The following is a 23,917-nucleotide window of genomic DNA, read 5'->3' on the forward strand; positions in this document are numbered from 1 at the left end:
CTTGTCTGAGCTCCTTCCAACAGGTAAACGTCTTAGATCAATCTGCATACAAACAGACTGAAAACCAGCTTTTTTCCCAGCTGCCATAAACGTATTAAACTCAGAATCTTCTAACCCTAATGCTGTGTACAAATTGTTTAAACATTTGAATTACCTGACATACTTATGATCATTATTTTGTTTTGAGTGGGAGGTGTTAATTGTATCATTTTGCAATGATATTATTTAATAAAGCCATTTTTTTATTGCACTACTTCTTCTATTGTGCTGCTTATTAGCGGTGCTCGTAATGGGTCAATTATGATTATGGGAAATTTTGCATAATTTTTCGCATTGTCGCATTGCATAATTGCAATTGCATTATGTACAGCACACTTTGTTTGTGAATAGTAATTATGCCTGTAATTATTCAATGTTGCGTAATTACTCGTAAATTACAAATTTAAGGAGAACCCGAGGTGGGTTTGAAGAATATTATCTCCATACAGAGGCTGGATCTGCCTATACAGCCCAGCCTCTGTTGCTATCCCAAACCCCCCTAAGGTCCCCCTGCACTCTGCAATCCCTCCATAAATCACAGCCACGCTGCTGACAAACAGCTTGTCAGAGCTGGCTGTGTTTATCTCTATAGTGTCAGTCTGCTGCTCTCCCCGCCTCCTGCAGAACTCCGGTCCCCGCCTGCATCCCTTCCCTCTCTGCTGATTGGAGGGAAGGGACGGGGGCAGGGACCAGAGCTATGCAGGAGGCGGGGGAGCAGCCGAGACTGACACTACAGATGTAAACACAGCCTCACAGCACGGCTGTGATTTATGAGGGATTGCAGAGTGCAGGGGGACCTTAGGGGGGTTTGGGATAGCAACAGAGGCTGGGCTGTATCGGCAGATCCAGCCTCTGTATGCAGATAACATTCTTTAAACACACCTCGGGTTCTCTTTAATGCATAAAAAAAGTCATTTATTTGCCAGTGTATGCGCAGCTATTAGTTGAATATTCAATGCGAAAAATGTGTTCTTATGCAAAAAAAAAAAATATTTACTGTACTGTAAATGTGTGGCTGTTAACCACTTGAGGACCACGGTGTTAAACTTCCCTAGTGACCAGGCCATTTTTTACTTAAAGAGAAACCGTAGCCAAGAACGGAACTTCATCCCAATCAGTAGCTGATACCCCCTTTTCCATGAGAAATCTATTCCTTTTCACAAACTGATCATCAGGGGGCTCTGTATGGCTGATATTGTGGTGAAACCCCTCCCACAAATGATGTCAGCACCTCACAGCACTGAGGTCCTGACATAACACTGTGGGAGCCTTATTGCATTGTGGGAAATAACAGCTGTTTCCAACTGCCAAATAAGCAAGCAGAATCTCCTTCCAGTGACATCACCTGCCAGCAGTAAAAATGTGATAAATGTCAGAATGTAAATCAGGGAGAGGAAAGATTTTACAATGAGCAAACACTGACTAAATCATTTATACATAGGCCTCAATTCACTAAGATCATGCTGGAGATAATAAGGCAAGAGATAACTTAGCTCCACACAGTGAGAGAGTTATCTTATCTCTTCATTCCTTACGTTACCTCCTCTGTAGGTAAGTTACCTCCTCTGTAGTTATTTTCACAGGCAGTTAATTAACAGCCTGTCTTTAACTTTAGAATTATGGAGTTATTTGAAGGATTGAAGAGTTCACTGTAGGTTTGCCTGAGGTAAAATGTTTCCTGAATACTACATGCCTTATCACCATGATGATAACTATAGAAACATTATTAAAAACAGGAGATAAGCTTAGTGAATTGAGGCCATAATTATTGTAAAAATTAAGCACCTTTTTATTGAACTCTTCTCGTAAGAGAACAGAGGCGCCAGCAGGATAAAAGGTAATAAAAATTTTAAAATTTGCTTGGAGGCAGTGGTGGACTTACCTCCGAAAAGCAGACTCAAAATACTGTCTGAATTAAAGCAAATTTTAAAATTTGTATTACCTTTTATCCTGCTGGCGCCTCTGTTCTCTTACGATAATACTGTGTCCACCCCTGATGGAGGGGTGACCTACCCCTACTTTCCTGATCTACAGAGAGCGACATCTTAATCCTGAGTAAGGACAGGTCTAATCTCCTCACCTGCATCTACAGTGGTTGCCTAAGAGGTAACCCATGTTTGTGAGTATATTCATCTCACACTTACATTTATCCACGGTTTCCAATACATACTACACTATATTGGGCTCTCGGTGTCTCCTATTTATTTTTATTGAACTCGATGGACGTATGTCTTTTTTTCAACCAAAATAACTAAGACACTATTATTTTTACTGGAACCCCTCTTTAATAGGCCACTGCAGCTTTAAGGCCTGGCTGCAGGGCCGTACAACTCAGCACACAGTGATTCCCCCACCTCTTTTCTCCCCACCAGCAGAGCTTTCTGTTGGTGGGGTCTGATCGCTCCCCAGATGGTTTTTTTATATATAAATATTTATTTGTTTTTTTTATCAAATAAATGTCACTATTTTATTTTTGATTTTTGTCTCCCTCCCTCCCCCCGTCAGCCTATCACAGTGATCGGCTGTAATAGGCTTCAGCCTATCGCAGAGGATTGTTTCTGTGTCCCCCAGGAGGACAGCTGTGTCACATGGCTGTCCCCAGTACAGTGCTGCCTTAGATCGCAGCGCTGTACAGTGTCATTAGACGGCGGTTTCAGCGTCTAACAGTCTACGAGCGACAATCGCCACTGGGAGACTGAAGGCGGGGCGGTGCTCCGTCATTCATGCGGAGATGCGCGCACGATCTGCTGCAATCCCAATTGGCGTGGAGTGGTCCTGGGACTGCCCCCGCGTTCACGCCAATTGGTGTGGAGCGGTCGGCAGGGGGTTAAAAATTGATGTGAAAAATGTGTTCGTATGCGAAAAAAATTGCCTAAGTGTAACATCTGCGGCTGCGGGCACACAGGGTGTCTCTGCAGCCGCCTCAGTTTCCTGCTCGGAGGATTTTTCCGTTCCGCCGGTGTCTAGCAAGCCGGGGACCGAATTGTCATTAGCACATAGGGTTGCTGTATCGCGCGGCCACACGCGTAGACAGGACCTTTATGCTGGGAGGAGACGTCAGAGGGATCTCACGCCGCTCAGGATTGGCTAATTGCAGTGGGCGCGGCAGGTTCGGCCAGGAATTGAGCCGTTCGGGTGAACGCGAACAGTTTGGCCGAACACCACCAGGTGTTCGGCCGAACTCGAACATCACACGAACAGGGTGATGTTCTGCAGAACCCGAACAGTGGCGAACACTGTTCGCCCAACACTACTCGCAACCTGTCTGCTGTTGCGAATACATACGTGTTAGCGCTCAGACCTTAGACTAGTATCCGGTGTGCTTTGATCTGGGAGGAAACCAGGGATTTCACACAAGACTAGGACTATTGTTTATTGTATTATTATTGATATTCTGTGTATGACTCTGGCTTATCTCTGACTCTGCTATTGCTTTACGTTTCTGTACCTCTGCCCATCTGATCTAAGTTGCTGAACCTCTGCCTGAATACCTACTACTCTTTTGCCTACTGATTATGTACTGTATCTGCCTCTCAGTTGCCGAACCCAGCCTGTCTGACCTCTCTACTCACCAGTGGGCCCTTGCCTCTGGTGAGGCCTCATTAGACTAATCAGTTACTGTTGCACCAAACACATCTCACTCTTTGTTCCTGTTAGCTATAGGAACCACATAATCAGGTTTAGCGTCTGTATTATTGGTGATCCTGCAGATCACCATATAATCAGGTATAGCGTCTGTATTATTGGTGATTCTGCAGATCACCACATAATCAGGTTTAGCGTCTGTATTATTGGTGATTCTGCAGATCACCACATAATCAGGTTTAGCGTCTGTATTATTGGTGATTCTGCAGATCACCACATAATCAGACGTCTGTGTTGCTACACCAAAACATTATTACAATCGTTACAGTAAGTAGCGCAAATGTAGTTTTGCATGAATTATGCTAACATCTGTAATTACGGGTAGTGATTACGCTACGTTGCAAACATTTTTATGCGTCATCCGCAAATTTTGCATTACGATTATAATGTGTAATTGCAAATTATGTTGCGTAATTAGGCATAGGCGTAATTTCTGCCCACCACTACTTATAAACTCCTGTTCTCATAAATGCATCAATTGTCTTTCCTTTAAACCTCCACATGTGCTTTGCAGTGATTGCCTGGGAAAGTTGCCTTGTGTGGCTGCCAGCTGAGGTGGAAGGGATTCCTTACAAATGTGTCTGTATTTCAGAATCCACTTTGTGGAATGAATGTGTGATTGCAGTAAACCAGCACAGCTAAAAGAATGAGAGAAGTTTTACCTTCTGCTTTGTGCAGACCTTTATACCAATGAGACCAGCAGAGAGAGGAGAACTATCATTTACACAAAGCTGAATACTGTTGCCATGGGTTCCAGCAAGGTTCCTAAATATTCAGCAGCTTCAGAGGAATTTAAAAGATAATATTTAATGTAAAAAAAATGATTTGGACAGCATAATGGAGCTGATTCACTAACCTGTTCTCCAGAATTATATCACTTTATTAATTTTTACCTCCGCTATAAGCAGAGCTAATTTGTGAGATACACTGGTAAGCAGAGATGAATTACGGGCTAAAGGCTCATACACACGCTCAACAAAAGTCTTTTAAAGTGGTTTAAAAGCCAGCATTTCTACTTAGCTCTAAAAGATCCCTCACAGCTTTAAAACTACTATCCTAGAAAAAAATTCTAGCAGAACATCACTGAAATGGTTAAACAAAGCACTTTGTCCTGCAATACAGCTTCAAATCCACATCCAAACTGGTGATAACAGTATATTTTTTACTTGTTAAACACAAATGTATCAACACTGGAATGTAAACAAACACTCTGAAAAACTATCTCTTCTTCAGACACACACACCGAATAGCTCATTAGAAGATTTTAAAGAGGAACTCCAGTGAAAATAATGTAATAAAAAAGTGCTTCATTTTTACAATACTTATGTATAAATGATTTAGTCAGTGTTTGCCCATTGTAAAATATTTTAAATCCCTGATTTATATTCTGACATTTATCACATGGTGACATTTTTACTGCTGGCAGGTGATGTAGCTGCTGCTTGCTGTTTTGGCAGTTGGAAACAGCTGTAAACAGCTATTTCCCACAATGCTACAGGGTTCAGAGACAGGAAACTGCCAGAAATACCTCGGTACTCAGAACTTCTTGTGGGAGGGGTTTCACCACAATATCAGTCATACAGCGCCCCCTGATGGTCTGTTTGTGAAAAGGAATAGATTTCTCATGTAAAAGGGGGTATTCGCTACTGATTGGGATAAAGTTCAATTCTTGGGCAGAGTTTCTCTTTAATATATAAAAAAAGCAGTTATAATAGAAAAAGAATAAAATGCAATGCCAGCTTTCAGGGATAGATAAACTACACTTTGGACACTTGTAATTTGTAGACAGACAATATTACTTGTGCACAAAAGCAAATATGATAACAGTATGAGTGATAAAAAGTAGGAAAACACATTTTTATTGAATGTTATGTCGGAGTTTCAGACCACTTTAAATGCACAATTAACAAACAACTTTTGTTGTTCAAACAAACCCGAAAAAGGTTGATTGCTATTGTTCAAACAACTGATAAGACGTTAAGCCAACAGTTGGATTGACTTGAGCTGTGTCTTATCAGTTGTTTGAACAATAGCAATCAACTTTTTTTTTTTGGGGGGTTGTTTCAACAACAAAAGTTGTTTGATAATTGTGAATTTAAAAGACTTTTGTTGAGCGTGTGTATGAGGCTTATGAGGCTAAAGGCCCATACACATGTCAGATTTTGCAGAACGACGGGTCGTTTGAACGTCCCGTTGTTCAGTCGTCCGCACGCCAAATCGGGCGTGTGTACAGAATGTCGTTCGGGTGATAAGACTGTTAGAAGTGAGAAGAGATAAATCATGAGATAAACAGATAAGGAGAGGAAACTGATATGTTTAGTGAATCAATCCCGATATATATATATATTATACAAATTATACAGAAAGCAAAGTAACATGTTAAATATAGTTGAGTTTTTTTAAAACGTTGTTGACATTTGTGATGAGTGAAGCATTGTACTTCCAGATCGTTGTGTCTCTTATTAATGATGTCGTGGGAAGATTTGGTTGCATCGGTATTCGGTTGTGATGCAGACTAGCTACATCGTTGGGGACATACACATTATCTTTATAGGCGTGTAACACAGAGTGGACTGAAGTTTGTATGACTTCTCTTGGATTGACAATCATTTTACAGGGGTTGTCCACTTTGGGTGGATCCGGCTCGTAGTAGATAAGCTGCAGAATGTTGGTTCCTGGCACATTTTTAGGAAATGCCGTTTGAAATGTGGAATCTGTGACATTATTCGGATAGTAGTGATTTTTTATAAGAAAAACACCATTGTCGGGATATTTTGTCTCAAGATGTTCCATCATTTCATTCCAGTCTTGTTGAATTCTTGGCAAAATTATCTCATCAATGTCATTGAATGTAACATATCGACTTTGGTACATGTTTCGGTATAAGCAATCATTCAGAGCCACAAGTTGGCCGTAGTAGCCAATTTGGTTGCTAGGATTCATAGACTGATGCCAAGCATCGGATGTGCGGAGATACTTTTCTATCGGCCAAGGAACTATCTCCACAAATCCCTCTGAGACATAGTAATCAAGAACTTGTCCAATAGGCTGGCTACAGCTGTTCTTGTAGATGACCACTTTCTGGGCTCCCAGAAGTCGGTACATCTCCATGGCTTGTATCATCGGCAAGACGTTGCTGCTGTTTCCAAACATGGCTGAGATGCACACAGTGAATTCAGCCACAACTGACTGAGGAACCCGATTCTTTATCTCAAATACGGGGACATGGCTACCATTGCTTGTAGAGGACCAATGCACTGAGATGTACCGTGAAAAACAGTTGAAAGGTTCCATACAGATGACATTATCTGGGGCATAATGAAACCCGAATCTTTGAAAATGAATGTCTACTTCTGCTCTCACTGGTATATGATTGTGAAAACCATCACAATAAAACCAGCAATATAAATCCCTTTTATCTTCATCATGACGAATTGTAATGACACGCACTCTGCTGGACTGTCTGCCGTCATAATAAGCCGACACGATGAATGTTTTATTGTCTGCCAGTGCAGTGATGGTATCATGGGAAACATTTTTCACTCTGAAGGTGTTTCTGAAGTCCTGTAGCTTCCAGTAAGAGTTGTAAGTGAAGCTTAGAGAAGCTATAATCAAGGCCACCAGACATATTCTCAAAGAGTCTTTGCGGAAACATCTCAAAATGTTGAGCTTCATGAATATCTCCTGTAAATGAAACAAAAAAAAAGTAATTAAATCTTATAAATAGAAAGTTGTAATGAATGCAAACTCCACTCTGCCAATATTCTAAGTCTGGACAGCCTAGGGTGGCTTCTTTCCTTGTAAAACAACTGGAAATTATAGCCAAACTTTAACTCCATGTCTCACCAGAAGTACCCCAATGTAGCTTTCCTGAACATAATAAACACTGTGGGAGGAGCCCTTAAGTCTCGTAATATATATAATATCAATTGAACACAGATAAGCGTAGTGCGTCTTACATGTTATGAAGGCTCGTACACATACGGATCATATAAATCGAGTTTATTAATAGCACTATGGACTGGACCAGTCCATAGTGCTATTAATAAACTCGATTTATATGATCCGTATGTGTACGAGCTTTCATAACAGGTAAGACGCACTACGCTTATCTGTGTTCAATTGATATTATATATATTACGAGACTTAAGGGCGCCTCCCACAGTGTTTATTACTTTTTAATACCCCACTACGTGGGTTTATACTTACTGTAAGTTCATTATATTAGTATCTTTTTCCGGGAGCGGCGACCGACAAGGCCGAGTGGAGACGGTACTTCTCCACACGTTCTGATGGTGGTTGCCTAGATAGCAACCCAGAATTGTGAGTATATTTTTTCTACAATAGATCATCTTACGCAACGGTAATACACGATATCGGGCTCCCGGTGTCCCTGTGTTTTTTATCTCTACTAGTCCTACTTTCCTGAACATGGCCGTGTCTGTTCAAGACTCAAGTCCTCACGCTTTGATACAATGCAGTGAACAGCTTGTATAACAGTGTAAATTTACTGTCCCATCACATATATATGTCTTTTTTTAAATTGTGTACAGCTTAGACTGCTATATACTTTTTTTTTGTATCCAGCTTAGACTGCTATATACAGTGGTGTGAAAAACTATTTGCCCCCTTCCTGATTTCTTATTCGTTTGCATGTTTGTCACACTTAAATGTTTCTGCTCATCAAAAACCATTAACTATTAGTCAAAGATAACATCATTGAACACAAAATGCAGTTTTAAATGATGGTTTTTATTATTTAGTGAGAAAAAAACCTCAAAATCTACATGGCACTGTGTGAAAAAGTGATTGCCCCCCCCCCCCCCTTGTTAAAAAATAACTTAACTGTGGTTTATCACAACTGAGATAAATTTCTGTAGTTACCCCCAGGCCTGGTTACTGCCACACCTGTTTCAATCAAGAAATCACTTAAATAGGAGCTATCTGACACAGAGAAGTAGACCAAAAGCACCTCAAACGCAAGACATCATGCCAAGATCCAAAGAAATTCAGGAACAAATGAGAACAAAAGTACTGTAATTGAGATCTATCAGTCTGGTAAAGGTTATAAAGCCATTTCTAAAGCTTTGGGACTCCAGCGAACCACAGTGAGAGCCATTATCCACAAATTGCAAATACATGGAACAGTGATGAACCTTCCCAGGAGTGGCTGGCCGACCAAAATTACCCCAAGAGCGCAGAGAAAACTCATCCGAGAGGCCACAAAAGACCCCAGGACAACATCTAAAGAACTGCAGGCCTTACTTGCCTCAATTAAGGTCATTGTTCACGACTCCACCATAAGAAAGAGACTGGGCAAAATCGGCCTGCATGGCAGATATCCAAGGCGCAAACCACTTTTGAGGAAAAATAACATTAAGGCTCATCTCAATTTTGCTAAAAAACATCTCAATGATTGCCAAGACTTTTGAGAAAATACCTTGTGGACCGACGAGACAAAAGTTGAACTTTTTGGAAGGTGCGTGTGCCGTTACATCTGGCGTAGAAGTAACACAGCATTTCAGCAAAAGAACATCATACCAACAGTAAAATATGGTGGCGGTAGTGTGATGGTCTGGGGTTGTTTTCTGCTTCAGGACCTGGAAGGCTTGCTGTGATAGATGGAACCATGAATTCTACTGTCTACCAAAAAATCCTGAAGGAGAATGTCCGGCCATCTGTTTGTCAACTCAAGCTGAAGCGATCTTGGGTGCTGCAGCAGGACAATGACCCAAAACACACCAGCAAATCCACCTCTGAATGGCTGAAGAAAAACAAAATGAAGACTTTGGAGTGGCCTAGTCAAAGTCCTGACCTGAATCCTATTGAGATGTTGTGGCATGACCTTAAAAAGGCGGTTCATGCTTGAAAAACCTCAAATAAAGCTGAATTACAACAATTCTGCAAAGACGAGTGGGCCAAAATTCCTCCAGAGCGCTGTAAAAGACTCGTTGCAAGTTATCGCAAACGCTTGATTGCAGTTATTGCTGCTAAGGGTGGCCCAACCAGTTATTAGGTTCAGGGGGCAATCACTTTTTCACACAGGGCCATGTAGGTTTTGAGTTTTTTTTTCTCACTAAATAATAAAAACCATCATTTAAAACTGCATTTTGTGTTCAATTATGTTATCTTTGACTAATAGTTAACGTTTTTTGATGAGCAGAAACATTTAAGTGTGACAAACCTGCAAAAGAATAAGAAATCAGGAAGGGGGCAAATAGTTTTTCACACCACTGTAAATACTTTTTATAAATTTATTTAAATACAGTACAATTTTCATTTATTAACTTAAATTAATATGTTAAACAATTTCTGTCAAACCCAGAAAATAAAATGAAAAACATTATAAATGAATTAGAATTATCTTTATTAACATCAATGAGAAAACAATATCTTAACTTCCCTGGCGTTATGATTATTTCTGGATTTTAGTGTCTGAAAGCGGTGCAATTTATTTTCACACTTCTAGACCCTAAAAATCATACCGCTTGATACATCTGTGGCAGCACTGCACATTAAACACCTCCCATGGATCCAGCTCGGGGTTACCGCTCTGAGCTGCAGATTTCTGGCCCAAGCCTGACTCGGGGTTACCACTAAGGAGGTTTTTTAACTACTTTTGCCTTTTGGATGTTGCTATTACATCCAAAAGGCTGCATCTGCACTACTGCGAGCTCCTGTGCCACCGCTCGTTAGCCCAGAGATCAATGAATGGGAACACAGTTCCCATTCATTTATCAAAGTTCCCATTAGAAGGACCGACGGGCTTCTGTTAGAAGCCCCGATCTTTCTAAAGAAAAAAAAGTTTCCTGTCCTCCCTTCACTTCCTGTAAGCGTGAGAGCTCGCTTACAGGACTAAAAAAAAAATCTTTTTGACTGTGGCCATCTCGTGGCCAAAATAGTAAAACTACATCTACATACATTTTTTTTTATTAATAAGTACAATTTATTACATTTAAAATTAATTGTTTACCCCCACACTCCAAAAAATACACAAATACATTTCTTAATTAAAAGAAAAAAATCAATAAAAAAAACAAAAAAACAAACCATAAATAGTTACCTAAGGGTCTGAACGTTTTAAATATGCATGTGAAGAGGGAATATTACTATTATTTTTTAAATTATAAGCTTGCAAATAGTGATGGATGCAAAACTGTAAAAATGCATCTTTATTTACAAATAAAATATTGGCGCCATACATTGTAATAGGGACATAATTTAGATTGTGTAATAATCGGGACAAATGGGCAAATAAAATACGTGGGTTTTAGTTATGGTAGCATGTATTATTTTAACGCTATAATGGCCGAAAATTGAGAAATAATGATTTTTTTCCATTTTTTTCTTAATATTCCCATTAAAATGCATTTAGAAAAAAATAATTCTTAGCATAATGTACCACCCAAAGAAAGCCTAATTAGTGGTGGAAAAAAACAAGATATTGATCAATTTATTGTCATAAGTAGTGATAAAGTTTTGGCAAATGAATGGGAGGTGAAAATTGCTCAGATGCATAAGGTGAAAAACGACTGAAGGCTGAAGTGGTTAAAGACCAAACAAAGGAATTACAATATAATACGAATATTCTATAATTGTACATGGGATTATTCACATTTTACTTTTATACGCCTCAGTAGAGACTACATATTGGTCAACAAAGACCTCCTGCAGAAAATGAAAAGTGAGGCGAGTCTTCTCATCGAAAGCATTTTTAAAGTAGTTAAAGTAAACCTGAAATGGAAAAAAAAAAAAAACTTATGATACAATAAATTCTATGTGTAGTACAGATAACGAATAAAACATTAGTATCAAAGTAAAGAGTCTCATTTTTATTTTCAGCAGTTGTACAGCTTAATTTTTAATAACATTGCATCATTCTGTCACAGTAGCAGTTTTAAAAGCACACTCTGGGCCTGATTCACCAAGCTTTTCTGTTAAATTATCTCACCTTATTTATTAACTCACAGTTTATCTGTCACGTTCTGAGCAGGTGCTGTTGACCCTGTCACCAGTGGTTGGCGTGGGCTCTCCCATGGCGTGGAGTCTATGTGGCTATGGGTCTTCACCAGAGCACCCTGCAAGGGATGATGGGCCACTACCCCTAGTGGGCAATGGACTACTTTGCTGCCTGGTAGCCACAGGTCACGACCCTCAGGATTGCCCCACCAGAGACGAGAGACAACAGTTGACGCTGCATTGTGGAGATTAAAGATATCGAGGTACAGAATCAGCAGGCAGAAGAGTAGTCTGACAATCCGGGTTCAGGGCTGGCAGAGTTCAATCATAAATGGTAAATCTGGCAAAGGTCGAGGCAGGCGGAGTACAATCAGGAACGAGTAAACAGGCAATAGGTCTGGGCAGGCGGCAGTCAGGCAGAAACAGGAACAGGCTAGGGTCGGCAACGAGAAGGCAATCAAAGTACTAGCTGACAGCACACAAGGTACACTGCTGGCAAGCTGTACGAACAGACAGCACTAACATGCAGGACAGACAGGTTTACATAGGGCCTTTGGCACCAATTGATGACGCTGCGCATGCGTACTAACGTCCGCATTAACCCCCTGCGCATGCGTACTCTTGACAGTAACAATCTGCTGCGCATGCGTACATTTGTCAGTAATCATCTGTCGCGCATGCGTACATGCGGACAAACGACCGCGTACACTCCAAAACAGGAAGTGGCCAACACGCCATTAGGCAATTAAAATGTCGGCTACCCACGCGCGCACGCGTGCCAGACAGACACCGGAGCGGACGAACAGGACGGGCAGGCTGGTGAGTATGACATTGCTCCCTCCCCAGGGGCATCCTCTGGATGCCACCTAGAGCTGGCTTCTCAGGATGCTGTTTATGAAACAACTGAATTAACCTGGAAGCATGAACATTGGATGCTGGCTCCCAGGAATTTTCCTCAATACCAAACCCTTTCCATTTGATAAGATAATAAAGTACATGTCTACTTTTCTTGGAGTCTAGTATTTTTTCTATTTCAAATTCTTCAGAACCATCCACCAAGATGGGAGGAGGTGGAGCAATAGATCTATTTTTAAAAGGATCAGACACAACTTGTTTAAAACAAGAAATATGAAAGACTGTGTGTATCTTCATGGAGTCTGGAAGTTTCAGCTTGTAAGCCACAGGATTGATCTGTCTTTTTTTTCTTTTCCAATATATTTTATTGAACAAGACTTGCAAACAGTTTATAACAGTGTACATGTTAAAGCAGGAAAATTATTTATATATAACACAGTTAGTTAGCCATTCAAATGGGATCGTTTACAAGTTCCATTTTTGTTAGTTAGGATGGCACTCCTCTTTTAAAACAAGCTGCTAGAGTTAGAGTACAGCGATGAGGAGAAGAGGAGAAAAGAGAAAAAAAAAGAAAGAAAAGATAGGGATAAGAGGAAAATGGAAAGAGAGGAGAGGAAGAGAAGAGAGAAGAAGAGAAAGAGAGAAAAGTAGTGAGTAGGTAGGTGTGTAGTAGGCTATAAGGTGGAGAGTGGAGTGTGGTACTTTAACTGCGACAACAGGTATTCCGGAGATAAGACTCTGGGATTGAGGTCAGGTTATCTTTTACCTGTAGTTCACACCTTTTATGTAGAATGATTGATACTCCTCTGGTTTTACCTGCTGGAGAAGTGGAGTGGTAGCTTCTGGTATAGTTTTTATCCCTTAAGTAGGGTGTATGTCGGTTGGAGAAATGCGTTTCCTGAATCATGGCGATCATGATATTTTGGCTTTGGAGAAGATGTAGAAAAGCTGAACGCCTTTCAGGAGTATTAAGCCCATTGACATTGTGGGATGTAACCGTCCAGAGGACTGAGTCCTTTTGTGAGGACATTGTGTAGGGACCTATTAAGCTGCCACTCCACTTAACCGCCTCTTCACTACTGAAGGAGAAAGAGAGAAAGAGGATAGAACAAAGAGTGAAAATAGAAGTAGAAGATGAAGGAGAAATAGTTAACATAAGCACCAGCACAAATTAGCGTGAATTAGATACCAGAAAAATCTTATGTGCTTTCAACTGTGAATGAGAGCAATTACGGTGTAGACAGATCAGCTAGTGACCTGTCTAGTTAGTTAACCGATTGAGGGTCAGTGCAGTTGTATACACTGTGTGGGGGTTAAGATGACAAGGATCGAGTCGTTGGAGCTCCAGAAATTATCCTGTGTCAACCCACCACAATTTCCTGGTTTCAGGGTGCGTATGAGAGGTGCGCCTTAAGTAATTTTATTCCCGGGGAACCCAGGGTCTAGCAGAGCCAAGAGTAGGGATCTCTTAATATTGAGATCGTCCGTAGTTGCTGGTCTGGACATCTTCCAAGTTTACAATTAGCACCAAATGAGAAAGTACGCGCCCTGAGAGGAGGAAAGTACATTATTAAAGCTTGGATAGATGGTTAGTATATATCCAATAATTATTAGTATATATCCAATAATTAACCAACTACGAAAAACTATAAACTAAGTTAACCTTTGAACCTTTAAGTATATAACATTGTGACACACATATAGACAGGGGGTGCATAGTAGTATGACAAATATAATGTAGTTTGCGCCTTAGGCCAGGTAGGTATAACATTGTTTGGCTCTTTATGGGTAGCCCAGTTCTGCTGTCCTGGGATGGTAAGTATACGGGGGGAGTACAAAAAGACTATATAACTATCATATCTGTTATGCGGAATATGGTGCTAAAAAAAAAAAGTGAGCCTTGGCCTGGTGAGTCACCTCGGGGGTTAAATATGCAAGTGAAGCCATGAGACGGCCTAAAGGTTCACCAGGGTACCGGGATGAAGAACAGGAAAAAGTCACCCATCAGCGTTGTCTTGTGGGTCTGGGCCTTGATCGGCGTCACTCTCCTCAGATGCAGACCTTGGGTTGTTCTCCTGTAAGTCGTCTTCAGCAGGTTCCGAGACTTGACTGAAGCGTCTCCTGCGGGCCTGTTGTTGATCACTGGAGTTGCTCAAAGTGCGGTCACGTCTCCTCGCAGACCCTATACGGTCGGCCGCCGTCAAGGTCGGAGGTCCGTCTCCGTTTGTGAGGTGTTGCCAGTCAGGTAGGTCAACCGTAGGGATATGGAGTGCCCGGCAGAAGTATTCCAGGTCTAAGGGGTGCCTCAGGTTAGCAGTAATCGAGCCCTTTGTTGCTTGTAAGCAAAAGGGAAAGCGCCAGCGATATACAATGCCGTTCTCTCTTAGGGTCTGTAGTAATGGCTTCAGTGCTCTCCTAGTCTGCAAGGTGATAATCGACAGGTCCTGATAAAGCTGGATGGTGACATCGTTAAAGTAAATCTCATCTTGCTGTCTAGCTTTCCTCATGATTTCTTCTTTCAGCGAGAAGCTCGGTAGGCAGCAGATTATGTCGCGCGGAGGGCCTTCTTCTCGTCCCTTTGGGCGAAGTGCGCGGTGCGCTCTTTCAATTGCTATGGGGCTGTCTTTGGGCCTTTCTAGGAGTTGGTTAAAGATGGCGGTTACCGCCTCAAGAAGGGATTCTTGGGATACCACCTCTGGAATGCCCCTTAGCCTGATGTTGTTGCGACGTCCTCTGTTATCTAAATCCTCCAGCTTTTGCTGGAATTCGAACATCCTATTATCTTGCTTTTCTGATTTGGTTTGTAAGTCGCTTACTTGTGTACGAGTGTCCTTTCCCTCCTTCTCTAGAGAGGATAGTCTAGAGTGAATCTGCGTCACATCTTCTCTGAGGTCTGCTATGGCGGAGGCGAATGATTCTTTTATGTCCGCAGCTATCTCTTTCATGATTGCCACTGTCGGCATGTTGTTTAGCTTCTCAAGTACCTTGGAGTCTTTTTGTCCCCGAGTTGTGCCTGAAGAAGAATCTTCTGAAGGGCTGGGCGAAGTTGCCGCCATGTTGGGAGAGGAGCGCCCTGTGTTTCCGCTCTTTTGGGCTCTAAACATCTCCGGAACGTTTTTCGGTGGTCGGGTTGTGGTGTCCCCCGGGTTCTTAGAGGTCCCGGTAGTCTTTTTATCCTCTTTCATCGTTGGGATTTGGCTGGAAACCAGGATTTGGTGGGTGCACGGACGGAGATCTCTTAACAAGCAGCCATCTCAGAGCGGTACCAAGCTACGCCCCTTGATCTGTCTTTCAACAGGGAATGGTCCAATGAATTTAGGACCCAACTTCTTGGATGGACACTTTAGCTTGAGATTGGTAGTAGAGAGCCATACCAGATCACCTATCAGAAAGTTAGGTGCACCAGTCCTCTTTGTATCAGCTTTGTCCTTAATAGAGATGTCGCGAACCGCCGATTTTCGGTTCGCGAACTTCCGCGGAAGGTTCGGTTCGCGGAAAAGTTTGCGAACCGCAATAGACTTCAATGGGGAGGCGAACTTTGAAAAATAGAAAATATTATGCTGGCCACAAAAGTGATGGAAAAGATATTTCAAGGGGTCTAACACCTGGAGGGGGGCATGGCGGAGTGGGATACATGCCAAAAGTCCCGGGGAAAAATCTGGATGTGACGCAAAGCAGCGTTTTAAGGGCAGAAATCACATTAAATGCTAAATTGCAGGCCTAACTTGCTTTAAAACATCTTGCATGTGTATACATCAATCAGGGAGTGTAATTAGAGTACTGCTTCACACTGACACACCAAACTCACTGTGTAACGCACCGCAAACAGCTGTTTGTGTAGTGACGGCCATGCTGGACTACTGCGCAACATGGCGAGATTGCTCTTCCTCACTCAGTGATGTCAGGTAATGTGTGACTTCCTTCTCAACTTTCCATGGCATTGTTAAAAAGCTTACGTTTTGTTTTTAAATTACATTTTCTACTTGCTGTGTACTTGTTCAGTACCGCTACAATGAGAATCCTGTGGAGGCGGGCAAGTCTGCCATTGTGACCCCGGGTAATGGCCGGGGAATGAGGGGTTTGAATCCGGTGTGGAGCCTGAGCAACGGCTACCACTACACATCCAAGGAGGGCAGCGGGCAGGCATGCACGCCCGCCCGCCCCGAGGTAGTGACCAAAAATAACAATACAGGAGGAGGACTTTCGAGACCCTGCTGTGTATTTGAAATGAATATACTTTAAATCCTTTAACGAGAACCAGTTATGGCGGGCAAAGATGACACCACATTCCTTTCACGAGAATCATATGGAGGCGGGCAAATCTGCCATTTGTGACCCCGGGTAATGGCCGGGGAATGAGGGGTTTGAATCCGGTGTGGAGCCTGAGCAACGGCTACCACTGCACATCCAGGCAAGGAGGGCAGCAGGCAGGCAGGCATGCACGCCCGCCCTGACGTAGTGACCAAAAATAACAATACAGGACTCAGGAGGACCTTTTACGTCCCTAATTGTCATGAATCAACTTTAAATCCTTTAACGGGAATCCGTTATGGTGGGCAAAGATGACACCACATTTCTTTCACGAGAATCATATGGAGGCGGGCAAGTCTGCCATTTGTGAGTGACCCCGGGTAATGGCCGGGGAATGAGGGATGGAATCCGGTGTGGAGCTTGAGCAACAGCTACCACTGCACATCCAAGGAGGGCAGCAGGCAGGCATGCAATACAGGACTTTGAGGCCCTAATTGTAATGAATCAACTTTAAATCCTTTTAACGGGAATCCGTTATGGAGGGCAAGTCTGCCATTGTCACCGCGGGGAATGAAGGTTGGATTCCGGCCCGAAGTGGGAGCCTGCTGAGACCCATGCTGTAGCTGCCCTGACCGTGCTTTGCAGACCAGGCATCTGTGGTCAGATGGACCCTTGACCCAGCGGAAGACAAACCAAGTCGAAAGCATTTGCCAAGAATGTTTTACGGAGGGCAAGTTTATTTGCCCTTTTTTTAAATTGTTTGAAAATGATAGATCGTTGTATTTTTAAATTGTTTGAAAGTTTAGATGGTTGTATTTTTAAATTGTTTGAAAGTGTAGATGGTTGTATTGCGTTCCGGAGTTGGAGCCTGATCAACGGCTACCACCACATATCCAGGCAAGGAGGGAGGCAGGCAGGCATGCACGCCCGCCTCGAGGTATTGACCAAAAATAACAATACAGGACTCAGGAGGACCTTTTGCGGCCCTAATTGTAATGAATCAACTTTAAATCCTTTAACGGGAATCCGTTATGGAGGGCAAGTCTGATGGTGCCTTCACTGCGATTCACCAGGTTGGTCTCCGGCGAGAATCCGTTATGGAGGGCAAGTCTGCCATTGTCACCGCGGGGAATGAAGGTTGGATTCCGGCCCGAAGTGGGAGCCTGCTGAGACCCATGCTGTAGCTGCCCTGACCGTGCTTTGCAGACCAGGCATCTGTGGTCAGATGGACCCTTGACCCAGCGGAAGACAAACCAAGTCGAAAGCATTTGCCAAGAATGTTTTACGGAGGGCAAGTTTTTTTGCCCTTTTTTTAAATTGTTTGAAAATTATAGATGGTTGTAGTTTTAAATTGTTTGAAAGTTTAGATGGTTGTATTTTTAAATTGTTTAAAAGTGTATCCATTCAAGTGCAAGTTATGCATTGACTGCCAGGTATAATGTGCAGTCACAGATGTAGCGAAAGGTATGCAGTGACTGCAAACAGCCGTTTGTGTAGTGACGGCCGTGCTGGACTGGTGCGCACCATGATGAGAGTGCAGGTGATGGTGGCTTTTCAGCCCATATGCTCGCCCGGCTGATGTAGCTGAATAACAGAACAGTGACTGTCCAGCTGATCAAATTTGGTCTGACCACAATGAAGCAACGACCTTATTATCTTTTGTGTGCCACCCTCACCCGAGACACTCAAATAGCCGGCGGTCATTGCTTCATTGTAATGCGCAAGCCCCTTCACCGCGGCAAGGTAATGATCACGAAGGGGGATGGGCACATGTACACGCACCAGAAAATTAGTGAAAATTAGGCTGTGTATGTAATGTAGTGGCCCTGCCCGTGCTTGGCAGACCAGGCATCCGTGGTCAGGTGGACCCTTGACCCAACGCTGTGTGCCAGAGATGACACCACTTGCCTCTCAACTGCACGGTAGAGTTTGGGTATGGCCTTTTGTGAAAAATAATTGCGGCCTGGTATCTTCCACTGTGGTGTACCAATGGCCACAAACTTACGGAAAGCCTCCGACTCCACCAGCTTGTATGGTAATAGCTGGCGAGCTAATAGTTCCGCCACGCCAGTTGTCAGACGCCGGGCAAGAGGGTGGCTGGCAGACATTTGCTTCTTCCGCTCAAATACTTCCTTCACGGACAGCTGGGTACTGCTGTGGGCAGAGGAGAAGGAACCGCTGAAGGGAAGAGGCGGTGTGGAGGAGGGTGGCTGTGAAGGTGCAAGGGAGAAAGTGGATGAAGACGATGCACGTGAAGGTGGAAGAGGAGAAGGAGGGTGGCTTGTCTTTTGAGGGGTGCTGCTTTTCCTCAGGTGTTCTTGCTATAGCTGTTTGTGCCTTCTCTCCAGGTGCCTTCGTAAGGCACTTGTCCCTACATGAGAGTTGGCCTTTCAACCGCTCAATTTTTGCTGGCAGAGACAACAGATGGCTTTGCTCCGATCTGAGACACACACGTGAAAAAATTTCCAAACCGCTGAGCCCCCCTGGGGAGATGGCACTACGGTGGCATCAGCAGCTGACGTTGAAGGGCATGTGTGCTGGCTGGCCATAGCTGGCGATACATGGCACCGGACACTGCCCCCAGCTGTTTCTGAGGACGAGCTCCCTCTGCTTCTATCATGGAGTCGTCTCCTCCTACTCCTCTCTGACTCCTCCTCTGAACTGTCCCCCTGATCATCTCCTCTACCGGGAACATATGTGGTATCCGTATAATCGCCATCATAATCCTCCTGGCCAGCTGCGCTTTCCTCAGACACCTCCTCAAGTGCACCAACTTCAGGTGGTCCATCATCCCCATTCACACACGTTACGTCTATACTATCGCCACCTAATGTATGAGGTGGTGTACCTGCGCCTTCTTGTTGTTGTGGCAGTAGTGGCTGGGAATCAGTGATTTCACCACCACCAAATAACTCCTGCGAAGTGTCAAATGCAGCGGATGTGGTGCTTGTTGTAGCGCTGGTGGCTGTGGGAGATGAGGTGTTCTGTGTTAAATACTCAATCACCTCCTCACGATTTTGGGAAGTGATGGTACGTGCCTTCGTCTGAGCACTGTATTTTGGGCCAGGTCTGCACGAAATCACAGCAACACCACCTTGCACAGACCTGCCGGTGCCTGGTGGCCTTCCTCTGGGTCTGCCTCTAGCTCTTCCTCTACCTGGTTTGTCCATTTTGTCCATCTCGGGGGAATGCTAGGTATATGCAGTGAGCTGGGTTCACTGAACAGTAAAGGTACTTGGATGCAGTGAGGTGGGTTCACTAAACACAACAGGTAGTAGGATGCAGTGAGCTGGGTTCACTGAACAGTAAAGGTACTAGGATGCAGTGAGCTGGGTTCACTGAACAGTAAAGGTACTAGGATGCAGTGAGCTGGGTTCACTGAACAGTAAAGGTACTAGGATGCAGTGAGGTGGGTTCACTCAACACAACAGGTAGTAGGATGCAGTGAGCTGGGTTCACTCAACACAACAGGTAGTAGGTATATGCAGTGAGCTGGGTTCACTTAACACAACAGGTAGTTATGTGCAGTGATGAGGTGGGTTCACTCAACACAACAGGTAGTAGGTATATGCAGTGAGCTGGGTTCACTCAACACAACAGGTAGTAGGTATATGCAGTGAGCTGGGTTCACTCAACACAACAGGTAGTAGGTATATGCAGTGAGCTGGGTTCACTCAACACAACAGGTAGTTATGTGCAGTGATGAGGTGGGTTAAGTAAACACAACAGGTAGTAGGTATATGCAGTGAGCTGGGTTCACTCAACACAACAGGTAGTAGGTATATGCAGTGAGCTGGGTTCACTTAACACAACAGGTAGTTATGTGCAGTGATGAGGTGGGTTAAGTAAACACAACAGGTAGTAGGTATATGCAGTGAACTGGGTTCACTCAACACAACAGGTAGTAGGTATATGCAGTGAGCTGGGTTCACTTAACACAACAGGTAGTTATGTGCAGTGATGTGGTGGGTTAAGTAAACACAACAGGTAGTAGTTATATGCAGTGAGCTGGGTTCACTCAACACAACAGGTAGTAGGTATATGCAGTGAGCTGGGTTCACTTAACACAACAGGTAGTTATGTGCAGTGATGAGGTGGGTTAAGTAAACACAACAGGTAGTAGGTATATGCAGTGAGCTGGGTTCACTCAACACAACAGGTAGTAGGTATATGCAGTGAGCTGGGTTCACTTAACACAACAGGTAGTTATGTGCAGTGATGAGGTGGGTTAAGTAAACACAACAGGTAGTAGGTATATGCAGTGAGCTGGGTTCACTCAACACAACAGGTAGTAGGTATATGCAGTCAGCTGGGTTCACTCAACACAACAGGTAGTAGGTATATGCAGTGAGCTGGGTTCACTTAACACAACAGGTAGTTATGTGCAGTGATGAGGTAGGTTAAGTAAACACAACAGGTAGTAGGTATATGCAGTGAGCTGGGTTCACTCAACACAACAGGTAGTAGGTATATGCAGTGAGCTGGGTTTACTCAACACAACAGGTAGTAGGTATATGCAGTGAGCTGGGTTCACTTAACACAACAGGTAGTAGGTATATGCAGTGAGCTGGGTTCAATCAACACAACAGGTAGTAGGTATATGCAGTGAGCTGGGTTCACTTAACACAACAGGTAGTTATGTGCAGTGATGAGGTGGGTTAAGTAAACACAACAGGTAGTAGGTATATGCAGTGAGCTGGGTTCACTCAACACAACAGGTAGTAGGTATATGCAGTGAGCTGGGTTCACTCAACACAACAGGTAGTATGTATATGCAGTGAGCTGGGTTCACTCAACACAACAGGTAGTAAGTATATGCAGTGAGCTGGGTTCACTCAACACAACAGCTAGTAGGTATATGCAGTGACCTGGGTTCACTCAACACAACAGGTAGTAGGTATATGCAGTGCGCTGGGTTCAATCAACACAACAGGTAGTAGGTATATGCAGTGAGCTGGGTTCACTTAACACAACAGGTAGTTATGTGCAGTGATGAGGTGGGTTAAGTAAACACAACAGGTAGTAGGTATATGCAGTGAGCTGGGTTCACTCAACACAACAGGTAGTAGGTATATGCAGTGAGCTGGGTTCACTTAACACAACAGGTAGTTATGAGGTGGGTTAAGTAAACACAACAGGTAGTAGGTATATGCAGTGAGCTGGGTTCACTCAAGACAACAGGTAGTAGGTATATGCAGTGAGCTGGGTTCACTCAACACAACAGGTAGTAGGTATATGCAGTGAGCTGGGTTCACTCAACACAACAGGTAGTAGGTATATGCAGTGAGCTGGGTTCACTCAACACAACATGTAGTAGGTATATGCAGTGAGCTGGGTTTACTCAACACTACAGGTAGTTATGTGCAGTGATGAGGTGGGTTAAGTAAACACAACAGGTAGTAGTAGGATGCAGTGAGCTGGGTTCACTCAACACAAAGCTAGGTATATGCAGTGATGAGGTGGGTTAAGTAAACACAACAGGTACTTGGTATATGCAGTACTGGGTAGTACAATGTGCAGCTCCCTGTCACACACACAGGTAGTAAGTCACTGAATGTGCTGGGCTGCTGGCAGTGGCACACACACACACTATTAATTAGCAGGGCTGTGCATACAACAAAAGTGTCAGTTTGACACACAGTAAAAAAAAATAAAGTACAGGATGAGCTCTGAAAAGAGCTAGGGTGCTATAAAAGCAATAACAATCAGCCAGGAGCAAACTAAGCAGCCAAGAACCTAACTAATCTGTCCCTAGAAGAACAAGTCTGCAGCAGCTGTCCCTTTCCTCTCACTAGCAGGCACACGAGTGAGTGTAATGGCCGCCGGACCCTGCCTTATATAAGGGGGGGGGTGGGGCTCCAGGGCTTACTGTAGCCTGAATGGCTACAATGTGCCTGCTGACTGTGATGCAGAGGGTCAAAGTTGACCCTCATAGTGCATTATGGGGCAAATCGAACTTCGCAACGCGAACCCCCAATGTTCGCCTGGAACCGTTCGCCGGCGAACCGTTCACTACATCTCTAGTCCTTAATTCTGACTTGTGCTTGACTAAGATTTTTCTGCAACTCCTTGAAATTTTCCAAAATACATGAAAGTCTTTGTTGAACTTCAGGTACCTGAGAATCGTATTTCAACATAGGAAACCTGGTAGGATGAAATGCATAGTTGCCATAGAATGGTGTTTGATTTGTGGAAGTATGAACACTAATATTATAGGCAAATTCGGCAGTTGCTAACAAAGAAGACCAATCTTCCTGGGATGCAGACGTGAAACATCGCAAATATTGTTCAAGGACCTGGTTCGTTCTCTCAGTCTGCCTATTTGACTGAGGGTGGTAGCCAGAAGAAAGTGGCAAGGTTATCTTGGCCTGTTACAGAGTTCCTTCCAGAACTTTGAAGTAAATTGAACCCCCCCTATCAGAGACAATATCGGAAAGAAGTCCATGGAGTCTCACAATTTGGCTAAGAAAAACTTCAGCAGTGGTAGCAGCATTAGGTAACCCCTTTAAAGGAACAAAGTGTGCCATCTTTTAAATCGGTCAATGACCACGAAAATTGTAGTGAACTCGTTGGAAGGGGGTAGATCTGTAACAAAGTCCATTCATATCATGTACCAGGGTCGGGATGGTATGGTTAAGGGAGTGAACAAACCCCATGGTCGATGGTGCGAATGCTTGGATCAAGCACAGATGTTACATGACAATACATAATTCTTACAATCTTGGCGGAGTTCAGGCCAGAAGAAGTTACGCTGTATTAATTCTTGTGTCTTGGCAACCCCAAAGTGACCGGCCAACAAACTATCATGACCTAATTGAAAAACAGATGTGCGAAGATCAGCAGGTACGTATAATTTATCATTCTGAAAGAACATTCCATCTTGAAATTGCAATTGATTTGTTACTTCTTTTGGTAGAGACACTGAGGACTGTAAGAAGATCAAGTTGAAGTAGTAAAACATTTTTGGAAGACAGAATGGTATCTGGAGCAGGATTAACAGGAGACTCCTCTGGGAACATTAGAGACAAAGCATCAGGTTTGACATTTTTACTACCTGGTCTGTAGGTGGCATGGAAGTCAAAACGGGAGAAGAACAGAGCCCAGGCTTGTCTAGGTCGTAATCAGGCAATTTTAAGATACTCCAGATTTTTATGATCTGTAAAGACAA

General features: G+C 43.4%; 1 protein-coding gene across 1 annotated transcript in view; it reads right to left on the minus strand.

The window, feature by feature from the left end:
• Window positions 1-6,063: 6,063 nt before the first annotated feature.
• LOC137527508 (glycosyltransferase family 92 protein F59C6.8-like) overlaps window positions 6,064-23,917 on the minus strand; it is a 101,470-nt gene continuing 83,616 nt past the window's right edge. The window contains exon 2 of the mRNA XM_068248026.1: window positions 6,064-7,368. Within this exon, the coding sequence (XP_068104127.1) occupies window positions 6,064-7,359 (1,296 nt within the window). The 5' untranslated portion in view covers window positions 7,360-7,368. The remainder of the gene's footprint in view (window positions 7,369-23,917) is intronic.

Source organism: Hyperolius riggenbachi, chromosome 8 (assembly GCF_040937935.1).
Source record: "Hyperolius riggenbachi isolate aHypRig1 chromosome 8, aHypRig1.pri, whole genome shotgun sequence".
Classification (NCBI taxonomy): Eukaryota; Metazoa; Chordata; class Amphibia; order Anura; family Hyperoliidae; genus Hyperolius; species Hyperolius riggenbachi.